We start from the raw sequence: 26,359 nt of genomic DNA, 5'->3' as shown, positions 1-26,359 counted from the left end.
TTTCAAGATGAAGGAAAAAGGAGGGACTGGAGAGATGGCACAGTTAAGGGTGTGTGCTGCTCTTGCAGAGGACCCAAGGTCAGTTCCAAGCACCCCCCATACCCCTCTTCAGGCAGCTCATAACGACTTGTAACTCCAGCTTGAGGAGATCTGATCCTCATCTGGCCTCTGCAGGTCCGTGCACTCACACATAGATACACACATACACATGTAGTTAAAAAGAATACAAATCATTTTTGAAGGGAAAAGAGACCTAGAGATACCTCTCAGTGGTAAAATTCTTGCCTAGCATGTCCACGACCCAAGGTTCACTGTCCAACATGCTCCCCTTCTGCACAGGAGGGAAGGCAGACGTGGCATTGCCCACTCTGGTTCGTCTGTATCTGAGCAGACATGGTGGCAGGGTCAGGCTTTACGACTGCCTTGCTGTGAAGCCACCAGTGAGAACTTCAAATGTCAAGGTCGTCTCCCCTCACACCCAGTGTGTACCCGAGGCTCCCTCCCGCAGCCCCAGGCCTGTGCTGGAGAAGGGTGCTCTCCAGTTCGTCTGCACTCTCTCTGGCACTTTCTTTTCTTTTCCTCTCACAGCTTTTGAGTAGTCTGTGGCTTCCTGTGGCATCCTCTGTAGCTTGGCCTTTGATTCCCCCAGTTAACACTCGTAATGTTCCTTCTCCCCCACATACCAGGCCAGATGCCAGCTTCGCACAAAGTGCCTCCCCCCCCCCTTGTCACCTAACATCTCCTCCAGTTCTCCAGTCACTGTCTGTTACCAGGGGTAGGTGCTTCCTCACCATGGCGTGTTTACTCCTCCTTCAGCCTCTACACCGTGACACATGGGCCCCTCCTCACTCTGTGCTGCTGTGGCTTTCTCTGGAAGTGACCCTTGAGTCTCGTGGTGACCTTCTAGTTCCCCCAGCTCTGATGTTTGGTGACGGCATAAAGGGCGGAAGTCGTTAGGACCACGGGGGTTTTCGGCTTGGTGATGACGTATAGCCTCTTAGACCTGCCCAGAGGCAGGACTGTCAGTCCCACTGCCTCAGATAGGCCCCCAAATCCGTGTACATTTCTCCTGCTCTCATGAGACTTGCACTAGCTTTGTGAGGTAGGAGGTGGCGTCATTAAGTGGAAGTGGAGGTGCCTCCTGCGTCCCTTGACACAGTCTAGTCCTTCTCAAGAGTTGACATCTGGGCCCTTGTCCATCCAGCATCACTTCCATACTTCCCCGCTGCTTGGTCAGAATGTTTGAAGTTTTTATCCTTTCCTTACCTCCATACACGCTAGGTTTTCTTGCACATTCCATGTGTGTGTTTGTGTGTTCCACTTGTTACTGTAGGTGTGTGCACATGTGTATGGAAACCAAAGGTAGACTCAATGTGTTTCTTTTTCTTTTTTTGGTTTTTTGAGACAGGGTGCCTGTCCTGGATCTCACTTTCTAGACCAGGCTGGCCTGGAACTCACAGAGATCCGCCTGGCTCAGCTTCCTGAGTGCTGGGATTAAAGGCATGTGCCACCACTGCCCGGCTTCTATGTGTTTCTTGATTGCTTTATTTTTTGAGACGGGGTCTTTCACCGAACTGGAAGTTCATCAGTTCTGCTCCTCCCCTCTCCCAGTGATGGTTACATTCATCCATGACTGTGCTGACCTTCTATGTGTTCTGGATCTGAACTCAGGTCTTTATAGTGGTATGGCAGGCAATTATGCACTGAACCATCTCCTTGCAACTCCAGCTCATTTCATGCGTATTTCTCTGGCTTTCTCTCTCCCCACCACGGATACTTGAAGCCAGGAAAAGAAGACAGATGGATGGGCAGGCAAATAACTCTAATTGCCATAAGAGCCAGAGTGCCTGTTTGGGGACACAGATGTAAGCCAGAGGAATCCAGCCCAGAGGCACATTTACACCCTTGCAGAATGCAAGCAGAAACTTGGTGCTAAGGCAAGGGATGTCAGAGACCAAAGAAATTATTCTTTTACTGACAGAATGACAGGCTACTTTACTTGTATCTGAGAGGCAGATGGATGGCGAGCACAGAGCCATGGGGCAGAACACGCCAGTCACACCTCCTGTTGCTGCCTGAGCCAGAGAAAGTACTCAGTGTACTTTCCTCATTGGCTGATGAGAAATCTGAGTAAGTCTATGAAATGCCTGGAGAGCAGTACCTGGCTCTAGAAAATGATGGCTAGTTTTGGATCCCTCCTCTCACAAGAGGAACTGCTTGTCCACATAGTCCTCATCCTGGTTATGAGAGCTGGGTGTACACAGACCCAGCTTCACGCCCGATGGAAGGCCAAGTGAAGAGTGGCAGCCACTGTTCCTTCCCTGCGGCTGGCACTGGAGCGAAGCCCGCAGCCTCCTTCCCCTCCATGTCTGTCTGTTCTCTGTGTTACCTTTGCAGAGCCCTGAAGTTTCCGTCCTGCGCGCTGTGAGCAGTGAATCTGAGCTGTGCCGTTTCCGTCTCCTCCTCCTTTCTCCATGGCCCTGCAGCGCCCACCCGAACCTTCCAAAACTAAACAAGGAGCCGCAGAGCCTCTCATTCTAATAGGACACTTGGAGATGGCTTGTGATTTTTGTTGTTGTTTTGTTTTAGAACCCTGAGCACATCTCTCAGATAACATTTGGAAACAAAAGAAGAAATTTCATGAGGCCTAATCCTAATACCCTTCATACCTTTGCATCAGTTAAAACTTTGTTTCTACTAGCATACTCATTTTTTTTCTAATTTTAACTTTATTTTACTTTTTAACAAAATAAAATATAATAAGATAAAACAAAAAACCATCACAAAGCAAAGCAACAGAAGGAAAAGAGCCCCGAGAGAAGTCGTAAGAATCAGAGACCCACTCGTTCATACATTAGGGAGTCCCATGAAAGTACCAAACTAAAGCTATAAGATATGCAGAGGACCCGAGGCTACTAGCTTACTCTTACCTTGCGTGTGAACTAGAGTGAGGGTTTTCATCCCTGAAAAAGGGTGCTGCTGTTGGGTGTGGACTTAGATGCTGGCAAGTTCTCTATCTAAATGTACACAAAGCAATGATGAGAAATTAAAATGGGAAAGTTGTGTGAACAGCTATTATAGATCATTACCTATCACTGAGTATGGACAATAACTATTACTTCTACATTGTTAATGCTAATTATTTATTTGTAGTTGTTTACTATAAGTCAGCCCTATGGCCTGCTTATAAGTGAGAATGTGCTTGAAATTCACTTACTTTTCTTTTGTATGTCCGGGGCCAGATTCAACACGTGTTATCAGCTACAGAAAGCCTAGAGTCTTTGGTGGAAAGATTAACGTCTTATTTTCTTTTAAATAAACAGAGTTGCTATTCTTTCACTTTCAAATTGCTTCCCTAAATTATGCCATGAATGATTAGTGTGTAATTCCCATAGTCACCACTGTAGTGTGAAATTGTGATGTGACTAGCACTGGATTTCATGTTTAGTTGCCTTTTGTTTTCTTTTGTAGCTTTTCACCTCTGGTTCCCACATCTGGATTGTAGCCATAAGTGGACTTGTAAGTGTCATTTTTTTAACCTCTTTTCCCTGATTTCCCCTCCTTTTTTTTTTTTTAAAGGAAGAAAAAAATGGGGGAAAAGTCATACTTAAATTGTGGGTGATACTCACCTGTCTCCAGCATTCTTTTACCCATGCCAGGTGTAGCCTGGTGTGACTAAAACAGGGCAGTTACACAGAAAATCAGAATCAAGACAAAGGAGGCCAGTTGGTCTCGGGTTTCAGAGTCACTGTGACGAAGGTTTTAGATGGGTTTTTGTCAGTGTTAGTCTTAATGGCATCAGTAGTCTAATTCATAGAGAAGACATGACAGAGAAGGAAGAGTCGGGCCCTGCTAGTGGGACGGCTGCTTCCGCTTGTCCTGTAAGAGCCGTGGCTGTGGAGGGGAAGATGAGCTGCCCTGCAAAGTCAGGTGGGTCTGAGGGGACCAAGACCATGGTGTCTGCGGCCAGAGAGGGAAGAGTGTGCTGGAGATTTGGGTTTCCTAATCTGTTGGTTATGCCATGGCGCTGCCCCTCGTGGCTGGTCACCGCCCATGGCGGCCATGCCGGTGGAGGAGAGTGCTGATTGAAAGGATCATAGCCATGGTTACCTTTTTAGAGCTTTATTGGGGCGGGGGGAGAAAGAGAGAGACAGAGACAGAGAGACACAGAGGGGAGGAGGGAGAGAGGGGAGCCGACAGGAGGAAGGAGAGGAGAGGAGAGGGGACAGAGAGCCCACGGAGGGCCCACCCGCTTTTTAGGCTGGGAAGCCGGCAAAGGTTGATGACGTAATTAAGGACCGAATCCTTACATCCCAGACTTTCCCTCATTATAAAAAAAAAAAGCAGGTAGATGGGACTAGGGGCGTCATTCCTCACAAAAACTGCTTCCAGCTGACTTTTGGACGTTAGTTGTCTTTGGGGGGAATGGAGAAGGGGAGTTTTCCGAGGTAGACAGGTGTTGAGCGATGCTGTCTGTCATCCGTTTGCTCTGGAGACATGTATCCCTCTTGGCTGTGGCTGGGAACTTTCTGTTTGACAAGGTGCTGGTGACACAGAAAAAAAACTTAGAGAGATAAAAGAATCATTATTATTTTATGTTGACATTTATCTGAGATAGATCTGGCTTGTTCCTATGGATTTTGAAACATGTTAAGCTTTATCAGAGACAGATTATTTTAAAGCACCTGTTCCCTTTACTAGTTCAGCATCTAGGAGACAGGTGATCAATTGTTAAAAGCACCTCATAGTAATAGATGTTTACATTAAAGTCTTTTGTAGTGCCCAGATGCTTTTGGGTCTGGGGGTATAAATACCTTTTAGCTGTTACAGTTTCTTACTTGATGATCTCTGGACTCCGGTTCTGTGGTAGTCCTGTACCATTAGCTGAACAGTGAGTTAGAACAGGGAACTGGGAAGAGAAAAGCTTGTGGTGCAGGAGAATTTATTTATTTTTTTTTTGGAACTAGGAACAAGGCAAAGATCAGGGCCCTGTCTGTATGCACGTGAGAAACACAGGCAGTGGATCTGGAGTGAAGCAGTGAGCTCTTATTTTAGGTGGAAATCTTTTTTTCATTAAGTAACTCTGAAAGTGCAATTAAATCTTTCCAGAGGTGGTAAGGCTGTCCTCTGTACCTGACAATAAAGGAGAGGTGGCATCCCAAAACTCCCAGGACTGAGTCAATGGCTCTGGTGTCCAGAAGGAAAGAAACGGATCACTTCCCTGCTGAGTTCTGGGTTCCCTGCCATGTCTGTAGCCAAGCCTAGGTCTGTTGGAGGTCTTAGCTTGATGTACCCATGCATCTTGGTGCCTGGGGGCAGTCAGCTGACTCGTTGTCTTTCTAGGCAGCACTTTTAACAAGGCTGTTGATGATCTGGCAGGGCACTTGCTAGCCCATGGCCTTCTCCTCACTTAAAACAGGAACCCAACAGCTTTTGGGAGTCAGTGAGTGCCAGCACTTGGCAATTTTGTTTTCGGGCTTTTATCTCTTCCCTGGCATACCTTAAATGCCACAGATGACTCTTTTGCCTGTAGGGTCAGGAGCCTTGCTCTCCAGATGCTTAAGTTTTAGTCGGGGAGGTCTGGGGAACAAGAGACAGATTTTACTTCATGTCCTGAATTTTTTTTTTTTCTGATGATTGATGACTTAAGGATAGCTTTTGGAAGACTTGTCTGAGGCTATAAGCTGATTTTTGGCTTAAGAGCCATCCTGACTACTGTAAATTTATTTGCATGGATCTTAGCCGCTTCCAGACCCCGTCTGTGTTTCTCAAGGCAGTTTGAGAATGGATGGGTGGAGTTAAGGTGAGTTAGGGCGAGTCGTAGAAACCACCCAAGCCCTCCCACTTGAGCCCGCCCACTGCCGGCGGAAATCAGACAGAAAAGGTTGCACGTGGAGATGCAGAAGTGGGGAAGGAGAAGGGTTTAGACCTTTAGCAGAAAGCTTGGGGATAAAGTAACTCTTATTTGCCCGTTCACTGGCAGAAGTTCCCGCGACTCTGTTATGTGGCCAGGTTTACCGGTGCCCGCTCCTATCCGCCAGTGTATCCGACCCTTTGTCCCATGACTGTAGCCGAGAGAAAAAATAAAAAATTAAAATAACAAACAGGGAATCAGACTACAAACTTGGACGTCCCCAAAGAGTGGAGAGAGATCCATGAATCAGCTCAGGTCACCGTTCCTCTTCGTCAAGGGAAGGTGAGGGCACTGCAGTTGGTCCACCGTTGGACCCTAGACAGCATTGACCCCCTCGTCAGGAGCGGAAATGTGCCTGCCGTTGCTAGCACAGCCCAAGGACAACCCCCGGGGTGTCTGTCGTTGTCGCAAAGAGTATAGCTCAGACTACAGCCGTGAGAACAGCGGACTCACTGTAGTGAAGAATCATGGCGGTAGCGGTGTGGGGGTCCAGCGGAGGTGGCGAGGGATGTGTGCACGTGCTCGCGGTCTCCCGGTCTCGCTGAATGGGGGAAGAGGCGGCAGCAGTCACAGCAGGTCCTTGGTGCGTGCTTGGTGGTGTATCCGAGTCACAGCACCAATGTTGGTTATGCCATGGCGCTGCCCCTCGTGGCTGGTCACTGCCCATGGCAGCCATGCTGGTGGAGGAGAGTGCTGATTGAAAGGATCATAGCCATGGTTACCTTTTTAGAGCTTTATTGGGGCGGGGGGGAGAGAAAGAGAGAGACAGAGATAGAGAGAGACACAGAGGGGGGGAGGGAGAGAGGGGAGCTGAAGGGAGGAAGGAGAGGAGAGGAGAGGGGACAGAGAGCCCACGGAGGGCTCACCCGCTTTTTAGGCTGGGAAGCCGGCGAAGGTTGATGACGTAATTAAGGACTGAATCCTTACAACCCCACCCTTGTTTTCTGAAGGAGTGTGACTTTGGGCCACCTTGAGGTGTTTTGAAGCCTTCTCATGTCTCTCTTTAAACTCCAAGTTAAGTCATTTCTTATAGAATGCTGTCCTTCCCTTCCCTTAGCTCATGTGCTTACAGCCAAAATTCTGTGGCCCAATATGAAGACTCGTCTCCTCCTTATTTCATCATTTACTCAGGACCCCATAGTGAGGCCCTCGGAGCTCCTGAGGCAGTTGGTTCTTGTTTCTGTCCCTCTCCCCCTCCCCTCTCTCCTCTCTCTCTGCTGTAGACCACAATAATATGAAGTAGGATCTCAGCTGATTATGACAAGTTAATACCTGGAAGAAGCCAAGGGCCTTCCAGAGGTCAGGTCAAGGCTCAAGGAGTCTTGGTGATATTGGCTTTTGGTTATTAGCCATTTCCTGCTATGAATTTCTCACGTGCTGTTGTAGCTTTTCCATCATTCATTGGGCACAGTTTCCCCTCTATTAATGGAATATTTAGATAACCTTCTATACAGTAACGCAGCCAGAATCCCCAACTTCAGGCCTTTCTGTGCTTATTGTCATTAGCAGCATCTGGCCAGGACCATCTCCAGATGGACGAAAGTATCTTATCTGAGACAACTCACAGATTCTCTAAGAACAGACTTAAGTATCCAGACTGTCTGTTTGAGAAGGCCTGGTGGATGTGCTAATTAAACTTAACTTTCTCCTTTCCAAAGTCTTATCTCTAGTTTTAGATCCACCCTTAACAAAACTCAGAACTAAAGGGTTCCTCCTCACAGGTACATCCAGCTGTGACGGAAGTTGCCTAGTGACCAAGCACACTTCCTCTGTTCTGCCAGAAACAGTGGAAGCAGAGATAGTTTGGAGAGATACCAGCCAAAGGGATAAAAGGCAGTTTTATCTTCAGAGCAAGGACAGAGAAGGAAAAAGAGAATGGAAGAACTGGATGGGTAAGAACTGGAGAGGAAGGAACTGAGATGGAGGAGAACTAGATTGGAGGGCTGGAAGAGAGGACTAGAGGAATGAGATGGGAGGTGAGGAAAAGCCAGCTGGGGAAGAAGGAGATGGGAGAGGAGCTAGATGGGAAAGAACTAGACAGATGAGAAAGACCAAGATGGGACAGAACTAAGAGGAAGGAATTAAGAGAGCACATAGAGGGAACAGCAGTAGAAAAAAGAGAGAGAAATCAGGCAAGAAAGGAGCTAAATAAGAGAGCAGAAAAGAAGCTGTGTAGAGAGAGAACGAACCAACTCAGAAGAATAAAGTGTATGGACTAAAGAATTTCGTGTACGTAGATTTATTGGAGAATCCCTCAGATTAATTCGCCACCAGTAGTGTCTCTTCTGGGACTCTGGGAAAAGGCTATGGAGGGACTGGAGCCCAATAGCTTTCATTTTCTCTCTTTTCTCTCCTCTCTCCCTCTTCCTCTCCTCCCCCCTCCCCTCCCCTCTTGAGACTGGGTTTTATTCTGTACCCAGGTTCACCTTGAGCTCACAGATGTCCTGCCCTGCTGGGATCACAGTTGTGAGCCATCTGGTACTCTTGAGACCTGTGGTGGTTTAGGGTCATTCTGGGGTCAGTTTTGCCTCCAGGCCACCAGGCCTCCTCTTCCTCAGCTTGGCTGTGTGGAGCAGTGTCCTCCGGGACTACTTCACCTAGCAGCGGTGATCTCCAGCCTCCTTTTCAGATGTTCTAAAGCATGCAGGAGCACGAGAACCACCTTTCTCCAGGTTCATGTACCAGCTCTAATGTTCCTTTAATAACACACTGTGGTACATTTGTTTAAAATGTCCCATTTTCTTTCACTATTCTCTTTTTAGACTTCTGGTGGTAAATTAAGTGCTTACCTCTGTTACCTCAGAAAGTTTCGTTCTGTGACAGTCAGGGTCCTAGAACTGAAGGTTGCATTTCTCAACTGTTGGTCTTTCTGCACTCATGCTGAAGTCCTGTCTCTTCCAGTCTGCATCTTAACAGCCAGTAAACTGAATTAACTGTTTAAAGGGAATCAGAGGGTATCTACTAATTTCTAATGTAAAAATTCTTTTTTTCAGAGGAGTAAATAGAATTTACTCCTCTGAAATGCCAAGTCATCTTGAAATAGAATTCCAAGATGACTTGGCATTTTGAGGAGTACATTGTCATTAACCATTCAGGAACCAATTGAATTTTCTTCTTTTACAGTAATTATCTCAAATGATAAAAAAAATCTGTTAAGTCTTCATATTAATCTCTTTTATTTTTCCAGCATATAGATAACACCTTGTTTATTTCTGTTGACTAATCATGAACTGAGCGTGTATGGTAGAGCTAGCTCATAGCTGGCATTTACAAAACCCCCAGTACTAATTAGTTAGTTGATTAAATTAAAATGATTGATAGAAGCACTAATTGTAGCTAGTTTCTTTCATATTGCTCCATACATGTTGATGCTTGTTTCCAATATACTGTTTTTTTCTGGCTTTGTTAAGAAAGCCCACATTCTTATTTTGATACTATATGTTATATATAATATGGTGTAAAGATAAGGATGATTATAAAGGGGGTCTTAATTTATAAACAGCATGGTGATGCACTCCTATATTCTTTCAGCACTCAAGAGGTAGAGGCAGGAAGATTGTGAGTTCAAAGCCAGCTTAGGCTACAGAGTCAGATCCTGTCTCCAACAAGGAAAAACGGAACGATAGCCTTCTTTGTGAATGTCTCGCTCGTTGACCACTGAACTGACTTTAGGGTCCACATCTGAGAGTCACAAAGCCACAGTCTGCCCAGATGCCTCCTGCTCAGTGTGACTTCCCTTTTCTCTATAGATGAACCAACTTCCTTATTCTTTTCTCCTTTTGGTTTGAATGCTCACTAACAATACTTAAACGTTAAAATTCACGCTTCCAGAAAGAAATGTGGAGATGGGATTCATTATTGTGAAGTGATGTTATCAAACCTATTGGCGGGCTCACCCAAATGGCTTGGTGGGTACTTGCTGCCAGGCCGAACGGTCGGGGACCACTGTGGAAAGGGGGAGCAGACGCTTACAAGTTGGTCAGTGAACAATGCACGTGCGCACACGCTCCGCACACACTCCACACACGCACGTGCATGTGCACAAACACGTATACACGCACACAAATAAATAAATAAATGTAATAAATAATTAGCTGTGTGTGTGTGTGTGTGTGTGTGTGTGTGTAAACTTTCACCATTGGAAGCCATTATGTATCAAAAATACTGTGTTTAGGAAATAATTTTACTTAACTCTGGCAATTAATATGTGGTTTGTTTTATTTTGGGGTCAGGTGGGCAGGACTGGGGATGTGCTTAATAATAGAATGCTTACCTAACATGCATAATATCCTGGGTTTAATCCCTAGTACCAGGGGTGGGGAGGAAGAGTGTGTAAAATGGGTTCTCGACCTGTGGGTCATGACCCCAAAGGGGGTCGCATGTCAGATCTCCTGCATATCAAATATTTACATTACAATTCTTAACAGTAGCAAAATCACTGTTAGGAAGTATTGACAAACTAATATTATGGTTGGGGGTCACCACAGCATGAGGAACTGTATTAAAGGGTTGCAGCATGAGAAAGATTGGGGACCACTGGTGTAAAACATAAGTTATTTTTTATTTGCTGTCTTAGAAACTTGTAGTAGGAATCTTAAAAGTTCTTATTAATAAAATCAAACCCGAGCCGAGTTATTGAGGTCCATGCTGGTAGATCAGAGAGACAGAACGAGCCACAGCTAATCTCACCTGGTCAACTTCTCAGCTGGTCTTGTTTCCTCAGACTGGAAGCTTCTGTATCCTCATCCCAATGGCTCTCAGCTGAACTGCTGCTGGAAAGCCTGAATGCTTAACCAGCCACATGCTTAACCAGCCAAATGCTTAACCAGCCAAATCCTGAACCAGCCAAATGCCTCTAGTTTCTCGCCCTCACGCCTTATATATCTTCCTGCTTTCTACCACCACTCCCTGGGATTAAAGGCTGGCTTTCTGGGATTAAAGGCTTGTCACCATGCTTGGCTATTTCCAATGTGGCCTTGAACTCACAGAGATCCAGAGGGATTTCTATCTCTGGAATGCTAGGATTAAAGGTGTGAGTGCCACCATTTTCTAGCCTTTGTATCTAGTGGCTGTCTGTTCTCTGACCCCAGATAAATTTATTAGAATACACAATACCACCACAGAAACTAAAAGCTATTCATGCTTTCCTGGAAAGCTAACTTTGGCTTGAGTTTAGTTTATTGTAAATTGATTTCTTTTGTTGGAACAGTTTTTATCTCTTCTTGTGTTGTTTATTCTTACTTGATTATCCATGCTTCTGAATATATAATTCTAAAATATCCCGTGGTTAAAGGAAAGGTTGATGAGTGACATGGGACGCCATTTTACCACCTAAGAGCCGTCTGTGTGTTCAGCTGGTCACGCAGATGGGTGTGAACTAAATCCTTTTCCTGGGTGGAGGGAAAGGCATCACTAGCTTACCAGGAGCCGCAGGAAGCTGAGAACAGCACTCCCTCATTTCCGTTTGGTGGCCCGTGAGGAGGGCTCACCTGCTGCCTAGAAGGATGAGGGGTTCAGCTGGGCCTCAGGGTATGCTTTGAGGTTACTCGTTTCATTGCTCTTTTGTGTTGACTTTTTCCTCCTGTCATAGTTCTATTTAAATATGAGATGTGATGAAAGACTGCAAGAGTGGAATTAGGAAGTTTGGCTTGGTATAGAAGGGGTATTTTAGTTTGTTTTAGTGCTTAAAAACTGTTAAATGTGTGTGTACATTCGTGCATTTTTAATGTGTTGGCGCATACTTGTGGGATGCACATGTGTGTTGAGGCTAATGCCGTGTCTTTCTAGATTGTTGAGGAGAACAGCCATCATGTATGGAGGCAGGTCTCTCAGTTAACATAGGTCCCGCCAGTGTGCCTACTCTAGCCAGCTAGCTTACTGAGGACCTGGTCTCTACCTCTGTGCTGGTATTCCAGGCAGCCTCCAGGCCCACCTCGTGTTAATGTGGTGGGCGCTGGGAACCCACATGGCAGGCCGCACTCTGCCCACTGAGCCGTCTCTCCAACCCCGAGTGCTTGGATGTTTTTAGGGAACTGCTGCTGTGGATCTTCTGAACTACTTTAGTGCAAGACTGAAAAACTAAGGCCACTGTGTATATTCTTAATTCGACCAGTCTCATTACACATTAACACTTTATTTCCCCTAAAGCAAATGTTGCTTACATATTGGACATTATTTAAGTTCTTCTTGTAGTTCTGCTGAGAGCTTTGCAGCCATCTCTGTTCCAGTACTTCTCCATTTCCTGCAGTTTCATGAATCATAGGAATGAGTCATAACCACTAGGATGTACCTTGATTCTCAAAAGCATGGTCCGACTCAGCCATGATTAAAATAGAAAGAGCCTGCTTCTGCCAATTGTTTGTTTTCGCACTTCGAGTGTTTACCACTTGCTCAAGCTGTGTAAGAGCAAATTAACTGGTCGCCCCCCCCCCCCCCAGTCTCCACAGGTGTGTGCCGTCGAACCCTCACTGGGCCTCTTCTCTGACTTTTGTTACTTGCTCTGTACAGCACATCAGTCACACTTTGGTTATCTTGTGATCGAACAATCTTAGTGTGAAAAAGAATCTGTCTTACCCACTGTAGGGTAGAAATGCACATGGAAGCCAGATTATATCTAACGTTGAATGTGGTGTAGTTGGGGTTGTTTTCTGTGGACAGTCAGGATCTTCAAAGCTTTTCAGACAAACACTCAGCTGGTACAGAATTGTAGCTCTTACTGGGCGTGCATGAAAGGGAGGGAAGGAAGGTGGTTACCTCAGAGTCAGGTGTCTCCTTTGTGGGCTCCGATTGCCTGTCTCTTCTTCACATGGTTTCCTTTTAATGACAAAAAAAAGGGTAAATAAAACATTGTCTTAAGACTGTATGGTGGAATAAATCCAGTTACACTAAACTTAATAGAAAAGAAAATAGGAAGCACTCTTGAACGCATTGGCACCGGAGACCATTTCCTAAATAAAACACCGACAGCACAGATCCTGAGCACAACCATTAATAAATGGGACCTCTCAAAACTGAGAAGCTTTTGCAGGGCAAAAGACACAGTCAATAAGACAAAAAGACAGCCAACAGATTGGGAAAAGATCTTCACCAACCCCACATCTGACAGAGGATTGATCTCCACAATATATAAAGAACTCAAGAAACTAGACATCAAAGCACTGAACAGTCCAATTAAAAAATGGGCTAAAGAGCTAAACAGAGAATTCACAAAACAAGAACTACAAATGGCTGAAAGACATTTAAAGAAATGCTCAGCATCCTTAATCATCAGAGAAATGCAAATCAAAACGACTCTGAGATACCACCTTACACCTGTTAGAATGGCTAAGATCAAAAACACCAATGACAGTCAATGTTGGAGAGGATGTGGAGCAAAGGGAACACTCCTCCACTGTTGGTGGGAATGTAAACTTGTACAACCACTGTGGAAATCAGTATGGCGGTTTCTCAGAAAATTAGGAATCGATCTACCTCAAGACCCAGCCATCCCACTCTTGGGCATATACCCAAAGAATGCTGATTCATACCATAAAGATACATGCTCAGCTATGTTCATAGCAGCACTATTTGTAATAGCCAGAACCTGGAAACAACCTAGATGCCCATCAACGGAAGAATGGATGAAAAAAATGTGGTACATATACACAATGGAGTACTACTCAGCAGAGAAAAACAATGAAAGCATGAAATTTGCAGGCAAATGGATGGAACTAGAAAAAAATTATCCTGAGTGAGGTAACCCAAACCCAGAAAGACAGTTATGGTATGTACTCACTCATTGGTGGATTCTAGATATAAAATGAACAATCAGACCACAACCCATAGAACCATAGAGGCTATATATATAGCATGGAGGTCCCTAGGACGACTGTGGCATATAATAAATTTCAGTTTTACTCAATTATTGAAAAAAAATAGCCAAATGAATGGAAACACATGAACTATGAACCAAAGGCTGAGGGGCCCCCAGCTGGATCAGGCCCTCTGAATAGGTGAGACAGTTGATTGGCTTGATCTGTTTGGGAGGCAACTAGGCAGTGGGACCAAGTCCTGTGCTCATTCCATGAATTGGCTGTTTGAAACCAGGAACTTATGCAGGGACACTTGGCTCAGTCTGGGAGGAAGGGACTGGACCTCCCTGGACTGAGTCTACCAAGTTGATAACAGTCCTCGGGGGAGGACGTGTCCGGGAGGAGGTGGGAATGGAGGGTGGGCTGGGGGTAAGGGGAGGGCATGGGAGGGGGGAAAATAGGGGAACCCATGGCTGATATGTAGAACTGAATGGTATTGTAAAATAAAAAAATATATACCACAAAAAAAAAAAAAGACTGTATGGTGGAAATGAGAGTAAGTCTAGGGGCTCTGACCCACTTCCGGGTGGTGAGAACTAATGTCTGGGTCTTCCGCTTGGGTGTGTCTCTTCCTTCTCTTTGTGTGTCCTTTTTTTCTGCTTGTACTTTTCTCCCCAGATTTCTTACGCAGACTGACCAAACAGGGGTGCAGGGGAGCAGGGCAAATAACTCGCGTTGCTCAAGGCCTTCCGTTAAACTTTGGGAATTTAGAAGTTAGAGTCCCAAATTTAGCAGTTCATTGAAAACAAAGTCAGGCTACAAGAGAAATCAAGGCTGGCTAAAGCTGTGATGTTGCTTGGCCTTTGAAGGCCCACATAGAGAAGCAGGACCACCAGAGGAAACACCCACATTTAGAGGGAGCCTTCCCCCTAATTAAAAGAGCATTTATGATGCCAGTGCCCTACTGAGTGATGACACATAGAGTCACACCCACATTTATGCTGAATGTTCCCTTCCTGCCTCCCTCTCCACTCCCAGCTTGCTCTATCCTGACCCCAGGTACTTGGACCCACTAAAAGAAACCATCTGATCCATTTGGTGGTTCATCTGTTTGGTGGCTGATCTGTTCGGATGTTGAACGTAATTGTCCCCCCATAATCCCATAGGGAGTGGCACTGTTAGGAGGCGTGGCTTTGTTGGAGTGGGTGTGACCTTGTTGGAGGAAGTGTGTCACTGTGGAGGTGGGCTGTGAGGTTTCCTGTGCTCAGGATACCACCCAGTGTCTCAGTCGATTTCCTGTTTCCTGTAAGGTGTAGGACTTTCAGCTACTCCAGCACTAGGTCTGCCTGCACGCCGCCATGCTTCCCACCATGATGATAATGGCCTGAACCTCTGAAACTGTAAGCCAGCCCCCTCAATTAAATGTTTTCCTTGTAAGTGTTACAGTGGTCATGGTGTCTCTTCGTAGCAATAAAAACCCTAACTAAGACAATCTGTTTGGGCCTTTCAGCTCAGTCCATGGCTAATGATTGATAATTTGCCAGACAGGGGTCGTATAGGTGGGCAGAGACTAGTTGACATGTGATGGTGGTGGTGATGCTGCTGTTACTGGCTTTGTCTTAGGGGGTTTTGTTTGTTTTTTGAGACAGGCTCTCACTGTATTACCCAGAGTAGCCTGAAACACATGATGGAGTCCAGGCTACCTTCAGACTTACTCTTCTCCATGCCTCTACCCATGAATGACAGATTACAGGCAGACACCACCACATCTGGCAAGCAACCAGGCTAATGTCTTTAGCCGGCACAGTGCAGCCCTTCCCCAGACTGGAGCCCAGTCTCCTCGTACAGCCCATACGAGCATTTTGTTCAAGTCCTGACCCAAACCTTTCCTTATCCCTCCTTGTGAGTGAGTGTAAGTGTGCACATACACGTGTGTACACGCCTCTATGTTGTTGCAATGTGAGTATTTAGTGAGATCTGGCCTCGCTGCTTTTTAAGTTTCAAATGTGTTGTTGATACAGTACAGTGTTGTGTGTTAGTTCTCAAGCTTACTCATCTTGGTTTACTAAAGCTTTGTTGATTAATCGTTTACTCTTTCCCCTGCCTAAGATCCCTCGCAGCGTCCATTGCTCTTTGCTGCTCTGGACTTGTCTTAGAGACTGTGTATACATCACGCATTGTCTTTCCGTTCCTCACCTGTTTCAGTTAGGACGAGAGCTTTCTGGTTCATTCGTATTGTTGCATAGTAAGGAATTTCAGTTCCCCTTTTCAGCTGAATGGTTTGTCCATTCATGTCTCAATGGACATCAATTATTGGTTATTGTGGATAGAACCCCAGTGAAATGAGAGCGCTAACATCACTTCAAGGCTCTAATTTCAGTTATTTTTTAAGTTTTTTTTGTTTGTGTGTGTGTGTGTACAATGTCTGATGTGTGCATATGTGTGTGGGTGACACATGGCTTGTGTGTAGAGGTCAGAGGACAACTTGCTGGAGCTGGTTCTTTCCATGTAGGTCCTGGGTATCAAACTCAGGTTGTCAGGTTCAGGGGCAAGTGCCTTTCTTTACCTGCTGAGCCCCCTTATCAACCTCCTGATTTTAATTTTTTCATTACATTCTTAGAAATGGGATTGTTGTGTTAAATAGTAGTTCTGTTTTTATTGTAATTGTATGTGAATGAGTCTGTGTGCCATGTGTGTGCAGTCCCTGTAGAAAAGTCCCAGAAAAGAGTGTTGGGTCCCCAGGAACCGGAGTTACAGCTGGTTATGAACCACCTGACAGTGTTTGGACCCAGGTCCTCTAAGATGATCTGTCTCTCCAGCTCTTCACTGGGACGCTGAGAGACATAGCTAGGAACAGCCTTCCATAGCCTCCTCCATCGGCAGCTCAGGGCTCATCCTTAAAAACGCATTGTTATGTATTTCATACACTCTTACAGGTAAGAATCTGCAGTGCAAGATGGCCTAAGACAGAAGATCATATAAATTATTATCAACTCGTTGCAAGGTGCTAGTTTCATTTTAAAAAAATGTAGCTAAAGGAAAGTTAGCAGGCAGCTTGTGTTCTGTGGAGACCCCAGTGACTGCTTAGCATGTCAGTTGCATGACAGAGCTTTTTTCCATAATGGCTTCACACTGTCTTTCTAGCAAGAAACTGAGCATTAATTTTGATTATCTTAGAACCGATAGATTGTTGTGTGTGTGTCTGTATGTGTGTTTAAATAGAAGAACACAATGTTTATTCTTCTTTGGAGCTGACTGTATTGATATTTCTCTCTGTCGACACAATTTTGCCTCTTCTAGAAGTTCATTTAATTTGAATTGTAGAATATGAAGTTGTGGTGGTTGGAATGAGAATGGCTGGCCTTCATAGGCTCAGGTGTTTGAATGCGAGTCCCCAGTTAATGAAACTGTTTGGGAATGAGGAGAAGGTGTGGCCTTATTGGAACAGATTTGGCCTTGTGGGAGGAGATCTGGCATCGTGGGAGGAGGAGGTGCGTCACTGAGGGTAGGCTTGAGATTTCAGAAGGCCCCATGTAACACGAATTTTAATAGGTCCTTAATAAAAAACCTGGAGCCAGATATTGGGGTAAATGCTGAAAGATCAGAGACAAAAGAACAAGCCACAGCCATCACCTCTTACCTCGCCAACTCCTCAGCATGGAAAACCCTCCTCGGCTGAAAAGCTTTCGTTCCCTTCTCCTCAGGCCTTGTATACCTTCCTTGCCCACTAGTCCAGTGTCTCTGTCTCTCTGCCTGTTGCTTGTGGATCAGGATGTAAAGGTCTCACCTGCTGCTTCAGTGCCATGCCTGTCTGCTATAATCAAGATCTTCATGGACTAATCCTTTAAAATTATAAGCCAGCCTCCAATCGAGTGCCTTCTTTCCGAGGAGCTGCCTTGGTCATGGCGTCTCTTCACAGCAATAGAACAGTGGCTAGGACAGAGGTCTTTTGTATTTTTTCTTACTCTTTTTTTTAATAATTTACTTTAATTTTATGTGCATTGGTGTTTTGCCTGCATGTGTGTCTGTGTGAGGGTGTCAGAAGCCCTGGAACTGGAGTTACAGACAGGTGTGAGCTGCCATGTGGGTGCCATGGATTGAATCCAGGTTGTCCTGCTTAGTGACAAGTACCTTTACCGTTCAGCCATCTTGCCAACTCAATATGATGTTTTTGTATTGAGGGGTTTTATGTTGTGTTTGGCTGGTGTTTCTGTTGTTTATCTATTTGTTAGAGGGTTTTGCCTTTGTGTGGGTGTGTCTGTAAGACTAAGTTTTATTGGCTGTGATGATTGGCCTCTGATTCCTGGGCTCCTTGGGTAGCTGTATGTAGTGACTGACTTACAATGAACAGAGTGTGTCAGAAGGATGCTGTGACTTCTAAGATTGGGTCAGAACACGGCAGCTCTGCCCTGCTTTCCCTTGGAGAAGCCAGCTGCTGTGACCCTTAGGAACATGCCCATTCTCTCAGCCTTTGACACTAACTTCCAGGTGTGCTCGTGACCCGTCTTGAAGTTCATCTTAGGCCCTGTCAGGTCTTCAGATGAGTACAGCATGACTAACATCTCAACTGAATGCAACCTCTTGAGAGACTTTGAGTCATAACCACCCAGCTAAGCTGTTTCCAGATTCCTACCTCACACATACAAAGAAAACCTGTGTTGCTGATAAATACTGTTTAGCCATTCAGTTTTACGTAGTGTTTCTTAGTAGCCCATATCTCACACTGCTGCATAAACAGGATGATGTTTTCCAATCCAGAACATGGCATGTGTCTACATTTATTTAGCTTTTTACTATGTTCTTGGAATGTTTAGTTTTCTGTATGTAACCCTTGCACATCTTTCACTGAGACTTATTTTTATGGTTTTCTCCGGTTGCTTATTGCTAGTGTACAGGAAGCAGGCTAGTGTCGTTACAGTGTTTGTATTCTGCGGGTTTGCTCCTGTTGTTGGTTGTTTTTGTTTCTTCTTCTGTGAACACCTTGGAGTTCTCTGCATTCATCACCCCGTCATCAGCCTTCATTACTACCTAAGACGTCTACTCTGGTGTTCAGTAGAAGCACAAACGGCAGGCCAGAGGAGAAGGCTGCCCGAGTGTTTACTGCACAGCATGAGGACCTGAGGTCAGGCCCCCAGCACCTACCACAAGACAGTTTTGTTTGAAGTTGTCTACATTGTACAATTTACCTAATTCTCCTGATACACGGTTTTCCAAAAAAGGAAATTTCCAGCACCTTTGTAAGACACTTTATTAGAAATCAGTAATATGAGATCTGCCTGATTTTGTTTTCCGCAGTCCAGAGTCCCCATAGTCAGGATAGCACACTGTTTTTGTTGGCTACTCCCATGCTAATGTCATTGCTCTTCCCTCACACAAAAGAGGTGACGAGAGGTCAGCCTCCAACACTTCCACACTGCCAGGCAGCCACATGCCCACAGTAACTGCAAAGCCACATGGCTCTGTGTGTTGTGAAAATGATGATCTTGTCTAATGCAATCACAAGGAACAGGTGACTTTGAGGACCCCTAATCTGCAAGCACACTCTTGGGGTGATCAGCCAAGGCCTTCTCATTGACTTCAGTGCTCTGTTAGCTTTCTCAGCGTGGAGGGACGTCTAGAGTGCCTGGTCCACATAGGAACCAGTGTGCATTCTGGGTGAAGGAGCGGTTCCCCAGTGGGTCTGCTCTCCAGGGAGCTTGCGCGCCGCAGTCCAGGGCAGGGCGTGTTTGTTCCCAGCTGGTTTGTGTCATGTAGAGCACTGCCATTCTCCTGGAAAAGCCGCCGCCGCGGCAGGGACTGTGGTCCGCAGGGACCCTGGCAGTGCCCCTTCCCTGCTGGGCATCACTGCAGGTCATGGCCTCTCGTCTCTGCTTGTGGTTTCGGGCGTGCTGTAGACAGGGCCAGAGGATAGGTGAGGCTGGCTAACCAAGAGTGCCGACCGGTTCCCAGCCAGCAAATTCAAGTCTTTGCCCTTGAGCCTTATCTGTGGCTTCCTTCCTCAAGGGTTAATGGTGTGAAAAATGCAAGTAAGTGTGCAGTTGATGTTCATACTTTTAGTGTCCTAAAAGCAAACAGTTTCCTGTTTTACATTGTCAGGCTAATGAGGAAATAGCTGCCATTGTTGCCATATGGGGGCTCCTGCCTATAACCCAAACCACACGCCGGGACCTTGGCCTAGACAGTCCAGAGGTGGGCCATGCAGTCTCTGTTGTTTGGTCCCAGTGTCCCATTCCCTGAACAGGGTTCCTGACCTCCTGGCTGAGTGTTTCATTCCACACCTAGCTGGACCTCCTGATGTGTGGCGTGTGCCTGTTCCCTTTTGCCTTATCTGGTCATCTTCTGTCTGGGCCGTTATCTTTGTTGCTGGCCCTCACTTTGGTCTTTGGACATCCTGCTTCAGAAAGACCTCACTGATCCTGGGTTAGTTCCTCCTGGCTGGTTGCAATGCAGATTCTAGCACCTGGCCTTACTTCTAAGATTTAGTGTGTGTGTGCATGTATGGGTTTGCACACATGTGAATACACTTGCCCACAGAGGCCAGAAGAGAGGGAGTTAGAGGTAGTGCGAGCAGCCCGGTGTGAGTCCTAAGAATTGAACTCAGATCCTCTGGAAGAACAACACTCTTACCCCAGCCACCTTCGTTCGTCCCAACCTCCTCCCCTCCCCCCTCCCCTCCTCCCTCCCCTCTCCCCCCTCCCCTCCCCCCCACCTTCCTTTCTTTGTTGCAGACTGCATCCAGGGCTTGATGCACGCTATGTGAACATTCTGCAACTTAACTCTTTTTTCCCACGCATACTCTGATTTTAAAGCTTTTTTTTCTTCAGCAAAGCATGACTTTGAAGAAGAAACTGTCTCAGACTGAGGGTGTAGCTTAGTTGGCACGAGTGCTTTCCCAGCACATGATGCCCTGGTGAGCCCTTCAGCACCACATGAAAACCGGCAAGGTAGCACACATTTGTGCTGCCAGCCCTCAGGAGACAGAGGCAGGAGGATCCGAGCTGCAGGGTTATTCTACAGTGAGTTCGAAGCCAGCTCAACCTAATAAGACCCCAACTCAAAAAACAAACTAAAGGAGTCTTAATATAACATAAGTACTACTGTGGAGATTTTGGCAGTAATTAGGTAAAACTTTAATTATTCCTATCATATCTTTTCATAGAATGGGGTGATGTGATTATCAAATATTCGTAGGAAACTGAACTGCTAAGCTTTATATACTCGAATCCATTGTAAATATCTGAAACATTCTACAGTACTGTCTTGTGTGTTCGACAGCCCAGAGTCCTACTGAGGTGCTAGACGTGTGAACTCTTCCTTCCCATGAGCGCTGCTGGCACACATGCTCATCATCTGTGGGCCTCACCGTCCACCACGGGCTAGATCAGACAGGGATGGAGTCATGAAGCTTGTAATCATTTTTGCCCAGCTTCAGTTTCCCGCCATGATGCTTCAAAAAATGTAAACCTTAAATAGGACTGGCGTTTCTGTTCAGCAAACACCTCCTTTAGACTTTATTTTGAGGGCTGGAGAGCTGGGTCAGTGGTTAAGAGTGCTTGTTGGTCTTGCAGAGGGCCTGGTTTGAGTCTTTCATTCCCAGCACCCTCGCGGGGTGGTTCACAACCATCCATGACTCCAGTCCCAGGAACTCAGTTTCCCTCTTCTGACCTCTGCAGGCACCATTTACACACATGGTGCACATACATATATGAAGATAAAATACTCATACATGTAAGTAAATAAATAAATAAATAAATTTTAATGAATAAGTAAGATTTTATATTGGAACATTGAATTTATATATTATTTGGTGAAAATTGGTATCTTAACCATTTTGATCTTCTAATTTGTGGATTATAGTACCTCTATTACTAGGGGTTTTGTGTATGTGTGTGTATTTATGTATGTTCATGTACATACACATATATGCATACACACACACACACACACACACACACACACACACACACACACACACACACACATACACGAGCATACGTATTCCTCGTACTGTTTTTGGTTTTCCCTATTAAGGGCTCACCTTTAATTGTTTTTATTTCTAATGGTTTGTTATTAGCATGTGCTTCTACTTCAGGTGGTCTGTGTCTCATCTTGGGTTGCTTTTAAGAATTTATTTTGTCCACTACAGTGCATCTCAAAGTAGATTTCATCTTCTTATCCCTTGGGAATGTTTGCATTTTCCAGTGTATTGATTTATTGTGTGTGGTGGGGTGAGGGTAGTGCTCCCACAGGGGTCAGAGGAATCAGTTCCCTCCTTCCACCAAGCGGGTCCACAGGCTCGCACTCAGGTTGTCAGTCTTAGAGGCAAGCCCCTCTCCCTGCTACGCTACCTGCCACTGGCCTGGCTTACATTATATTTTAGGTTCGTATTATTTGTATTACATGTTTGATCACTCTGAAAAACTGAGCTGCTGTCGCTTAGGAAATCCCACTGTCCCCACACGCCCTCTCCTCTGCCTCTGGCTCTGTGATGTGCGGCTTACGATGTGTGCAGGCTCCTGTGTTCCTTCCACCACCTCAGTCTCCCCTCGCAGCCTCCACCATCACCCAGTCACTGCTGCCTCCCACAGCCCTGCCGTCCATCACTTTCCGAGTGCTCGCGAGGTGCAGCTTTACAGGTGCTTTCTGGTTGCACTCCACGGGAGCTGTCTCTGTTTTCATTTTCTTTGTTGCTTTGTACTGTTTTGATAATAGGGCCGCAGGAGTGGCTTGAAACCGCCAGTCCCTCTGCCCCTGGAGCCTGCTCCATTCCGCCCTTTGCTCCTGCTTCTGCTCCAGATCGTCCTGACGGCAGAGGCCCCACGGGCCACATCCAGGGGACCTCTCCCTGCTGCTCATCCACGGCAGCGTTCACATTGGTGACTGCTCCCCTCGCACATTGTGTGGCTCCACTGTCATCAAAGTTCCCTGGCTCCATTTCCTCACCCTGAAGCCCCTTCCTGGATCCCTCACACACTCCCTATCCGTCCATCTGCAGACTTCAGTGTACCGCTGGCTCTGTCACTTACTGTCTCTGTTACGTACACCCCCCCCCACCCCCGGCAACCTATTGTCTCCGCTTAAATTCCACGTAGTATTCAGTGACTCCTACATACTTCTGGGCTTACCTGTTCCCTTGGGTCCCAAGCTGGTATTCCACTGGGCACCCATTCCTACATAGCATCTTCAGTTTTTTCAGTTTGTCTTCAGGGGCACCCTATCATCCCGAAGACCTTTGCTTATGTGTCCCTTCCAACCTAAAGTGGGTCCTTGGTCCAGGTACTCTGATTCCCTTCCTAGAGCATGCCCAGTGGTTCCATGCCCTCATGTATTTGTTACCTCTCCTTCCTAGAGCATGTCTGATGGTTGCATGTCCTCATGTATTTGTTACCTTTCCTGTATATTAAGGACTAATACTTCTGTGAGAGTACAGTTTTCTTTAATTTGTCCTCTATGGTGTTCTCAGTGCAAGGGCTTGAGACACCCTTGCTGAATTCATGGAAGGCTGTATTAGTCAGGGTCCTCTAGAGTCACAGAACTTATAGAATCTAGTCCCCTCTCTCTTCATATGTGTGTATGCACATATATAAATGTGTATATACATACATACATACATACATAGATATAGATAAAGATATGGGAAATTATTGGAATGACTTACAGGCTGCAGTCCAGCTAATCCAGCAGTGGCTGGCTGTGAATGGGAAGTCCAAGAATCTAGTAGCTGCTCATCCCATGAGGCTGGGTGTCTCAGCTGGTCTTCTGTATATGCTGGAATCCTGAAGAAGTAGGCTCCAATGCCAGAGACAAAATGGATGTGCTGATGAGGTGAGGACAAGCAGGGGAAGAAGGAACCCTTCCCCCTTCCATTGTCCTTACATAGGCTTCCAGCAGAAGGTGTGGCCCAGATTAAAAAGGTATGTGTTGTCCTGCCTCGGGATCCAGATCAAAAGCTGGTTGTCTTCTTGCCTCAAGATCCAGATCCCAAGTGTGCCCTCCATATCTGGATTATAGTTCATTACAGATACAGTCAAGTCGACAACAAGAACAGCCATCACAATACACCCCCTGTCAACTTGACACACAGTCGCATCTCTTTATGTCATGATTAATTTCCAGATGAAAACAATAACTGGGTCATCATAGCACCTAAACATAATGTAATTATCCCAGGTACAATCGCAAATGTATTATATATTTAGCCAGGGCATAATTATGCCTCACATGACATAACTGTCCCTCATACAACTGCAAGTGCAAGTGCATTACATATTTAGAAAAGAGGCAATGTCTCTTGGGGGACATCTTTCTAGTATCTCAAACTTACATCTGATAACCACTGATATTTCCTTAATTGGTGTTACAACATATGATAAGGAAATTGAAAGAAAACACATTACCTGTACTAATACATTAACAAACACAGCAAAAGCACTCATGTCAATTAGAACCCTTGTTTCTGCAACTGGTCTGGCGGCCTTAGATGGTGCGCAGGGCACAGTAGCACCAAGAGACTCAACAAAAGGATCTCCTGCACTCCAGATGTAATCCTTCCTACTGTCATTGTTGAGAGGCAGTCCATTCTCCCCATGGTAATCTAGATCTGTCACCCCTCCCAACACTGTTACTCTTTTCCTAGCCTGTTGGTTTAAGGGCATCAGAAGCCCAGAGTGACCCGGGGACGTCCGACCTTCCAGTTCAGGGGAATGTTTGTTGTGGCCCCTGGCAGGAGCACCCCCTCTCTGGAACCAAAACTTCTAGGCCAGCAGAAATTAGGGTCCCATGAACAGGAAGGAAAATCTTTCCTAGTCAGTCACTAGGGGTGATAGTGAGTGGAAACACTCCCTTTTCCACCCCTTGAGTCCTGGACCCTTGGAGCCTGGCTATGGGAGAACCATAATTGGATGCTGAGTCAAAGACTTGTGGAGAACCCTGCCCCCGCCCTCCAGGCTGCTGCCACCTAATTGGTGCTGCACCTGTGTCTTCAGGGGTGGGAACATGGAGAGACCAGTGGGTTCCGTGAGTGTGGGCCACTGTTGCACTTTTGACTGTGATGTGAGTTCCTGGTCAGAAGCAATGCTGTGTGGAATACCACGTCAGTGGGTAAGGCCTTCTGTGAGTCCATGGGTAATGGTTTTGGCAGAGGCATTACATGCAGGAAAGGCAAATCCATAACCAGAATAAGTATCTACTCCAATAAGGACAGCATTGTCCTTTCCATGGAGGAAATGATCCAGTGTAAGCTTGCCACCAGGTTGCTAGCTGTTCACCCTGGGGAATGGTGCCACATCTGGGACTCAGTGTTGGTCTCTGCTGTTGGCAGCTCCGGCACTCAGCAGCAGCTGTAGCCAGGTCGGCCTTGAGTGAAGTCCATGTTGTTGAGTCCAGGCATAACCCCATCTCTGCCACCATGGCCGCTTTGTTCCTGGGCCCACTGGGCAATGACAGGAATGGCTGAGGAAAGAGGCTGACTGTCCACAGAACAGGTCATCCCAGCTACTTGATTACTGAACTCCTCCTCAGCCGAAGTCAACTTTGGTGAACATTTACATGGGACACAAGTATCTTCACATCCTTTGCCCATTTAGAGAGATCGATCCAGATGTCTTTCTCACCAATTTTCCAATCATGCGCTTTCCAAGTCCCTGACCATCCAGCCAATCCATTGGCTACAGCCCATAATCAGTGAATAGTCACACATCTGGCCATTTCTCCTTCCAAACAAACTATATGGCTATGTGTACTGCCTGAAATTCTGCCCACTGTGAAGATTTCCCTTCACCAGTATCTTCAGGGTTGTCCCAGAAGGGAGCTGTCCACTTCTGGGTGCTGCCACATCATGTGCAGAACCATCAGTAAACCAGCCCCTACTCTTCTCTTCCTCATGCAACTGATCATAAGGAATGCCCCATGAGGCTATAGGTGTGTGCTTGGCAGAAGATGGCATTGTAACAGGAGTAGAAACCATAGACATTTGGGCAACTTCTTCAGGTAGCTTGCTAGTGCCCTCAGGACCTGCTTGGGCCCGATCTCATATATACCTCTAACATTTGATAATAGATTGTTGCTGTGTATGTCCTACTTTATGACCTGATGGGTCCAGTAACACTCAGCTCATGATGGGCACTTCAGGATCCCATCCCAGGAGAGGTAACATTTAACTCTCCTATCTGGCCAGTGAGGGAGACTGAGGGATTGTGGAGAATGACAGTTGACTATCAAAAACTCAGTCAAGTAGTGACTCCAGTTGCAGCTGCTATACTAGATGTGGTGTCCTTCCTTGAGTAAATTGACACATTTCCTGATGCATGGTATGCAGCTATTGATTTAGCAAATGCCTTTTTCTCAGTCCCTGTCCATGAGGACCAGCAGAGTTGGCAAGGCCAGCAGCATACCTTTACAGTTTTGCCTTAGGTTTACATTAACTCCTGCCCTGTGTTAAAACTTAGAAGGGATCCTGATTGTCTCTCTCTCCTACAAAATATCACATTGGTGCACTATATTGACAACATTATGCTTATTGGACCAAGTGAGCAGGAGGTAGCAATCATTTTGAACTCACTGGTAACACATATGCATGTCAGAGGACAGGAAATAAATCCACCAAAATTCAAGGATTCTCTAACTCAGTGAAACTCTCAGGAGTCTAGTGGTGTGG

General features: G+C 46.0%; 1 protein-coding gene across 3 annotated transcripts in view; it reads left to right on the top strand.

Annotated features, from left to right (window-relative positions):
- Ubac2 (UBA domain containing 2) overlaps nt 1–26,359 on the top strand; it is a 186,194-nt gene that overhangs the window by 122,898 nt on the left and 36,937 nt on the right. For 2 of the 3 annotated variants that reach the window (XM_028868265.2, XM_037208299.1), the window contains exon 6: nt 3,472–3,519. The exons of the other annotated variant lie outside the window; for it this stretch is intronic. In XM_028868265.2, the coding sequence (XP_028724098.1) occupies nt 3,472–3,519 (48 nt within the window). The remainder of the gene's footprint in view (nt 1–3,471; nt 3,520–26,359) is intronic. 3 annotated transcript variants of the gene reach the window in all.

Source organism: Peromyscus leucopus, chromosome 9 (genome assembly GCF_004664715.2).
Source record: "Peromyscus leucopus breed LL Stock chromosome 9, UCI_PerLeu_2.1, whole genome shotgun sequence".
Classification (NCBI taxonomy): Eukaryota; Metazoa; Chordata; class Mammalia; order Rodentia; family Cricetidae; genus Peromyscus; species Peromyscus leucopus.
Note: the sequence above shows the minus strand (reverse complement) of the source record. Positions and strands in the feature narration are given on the sequence as shown.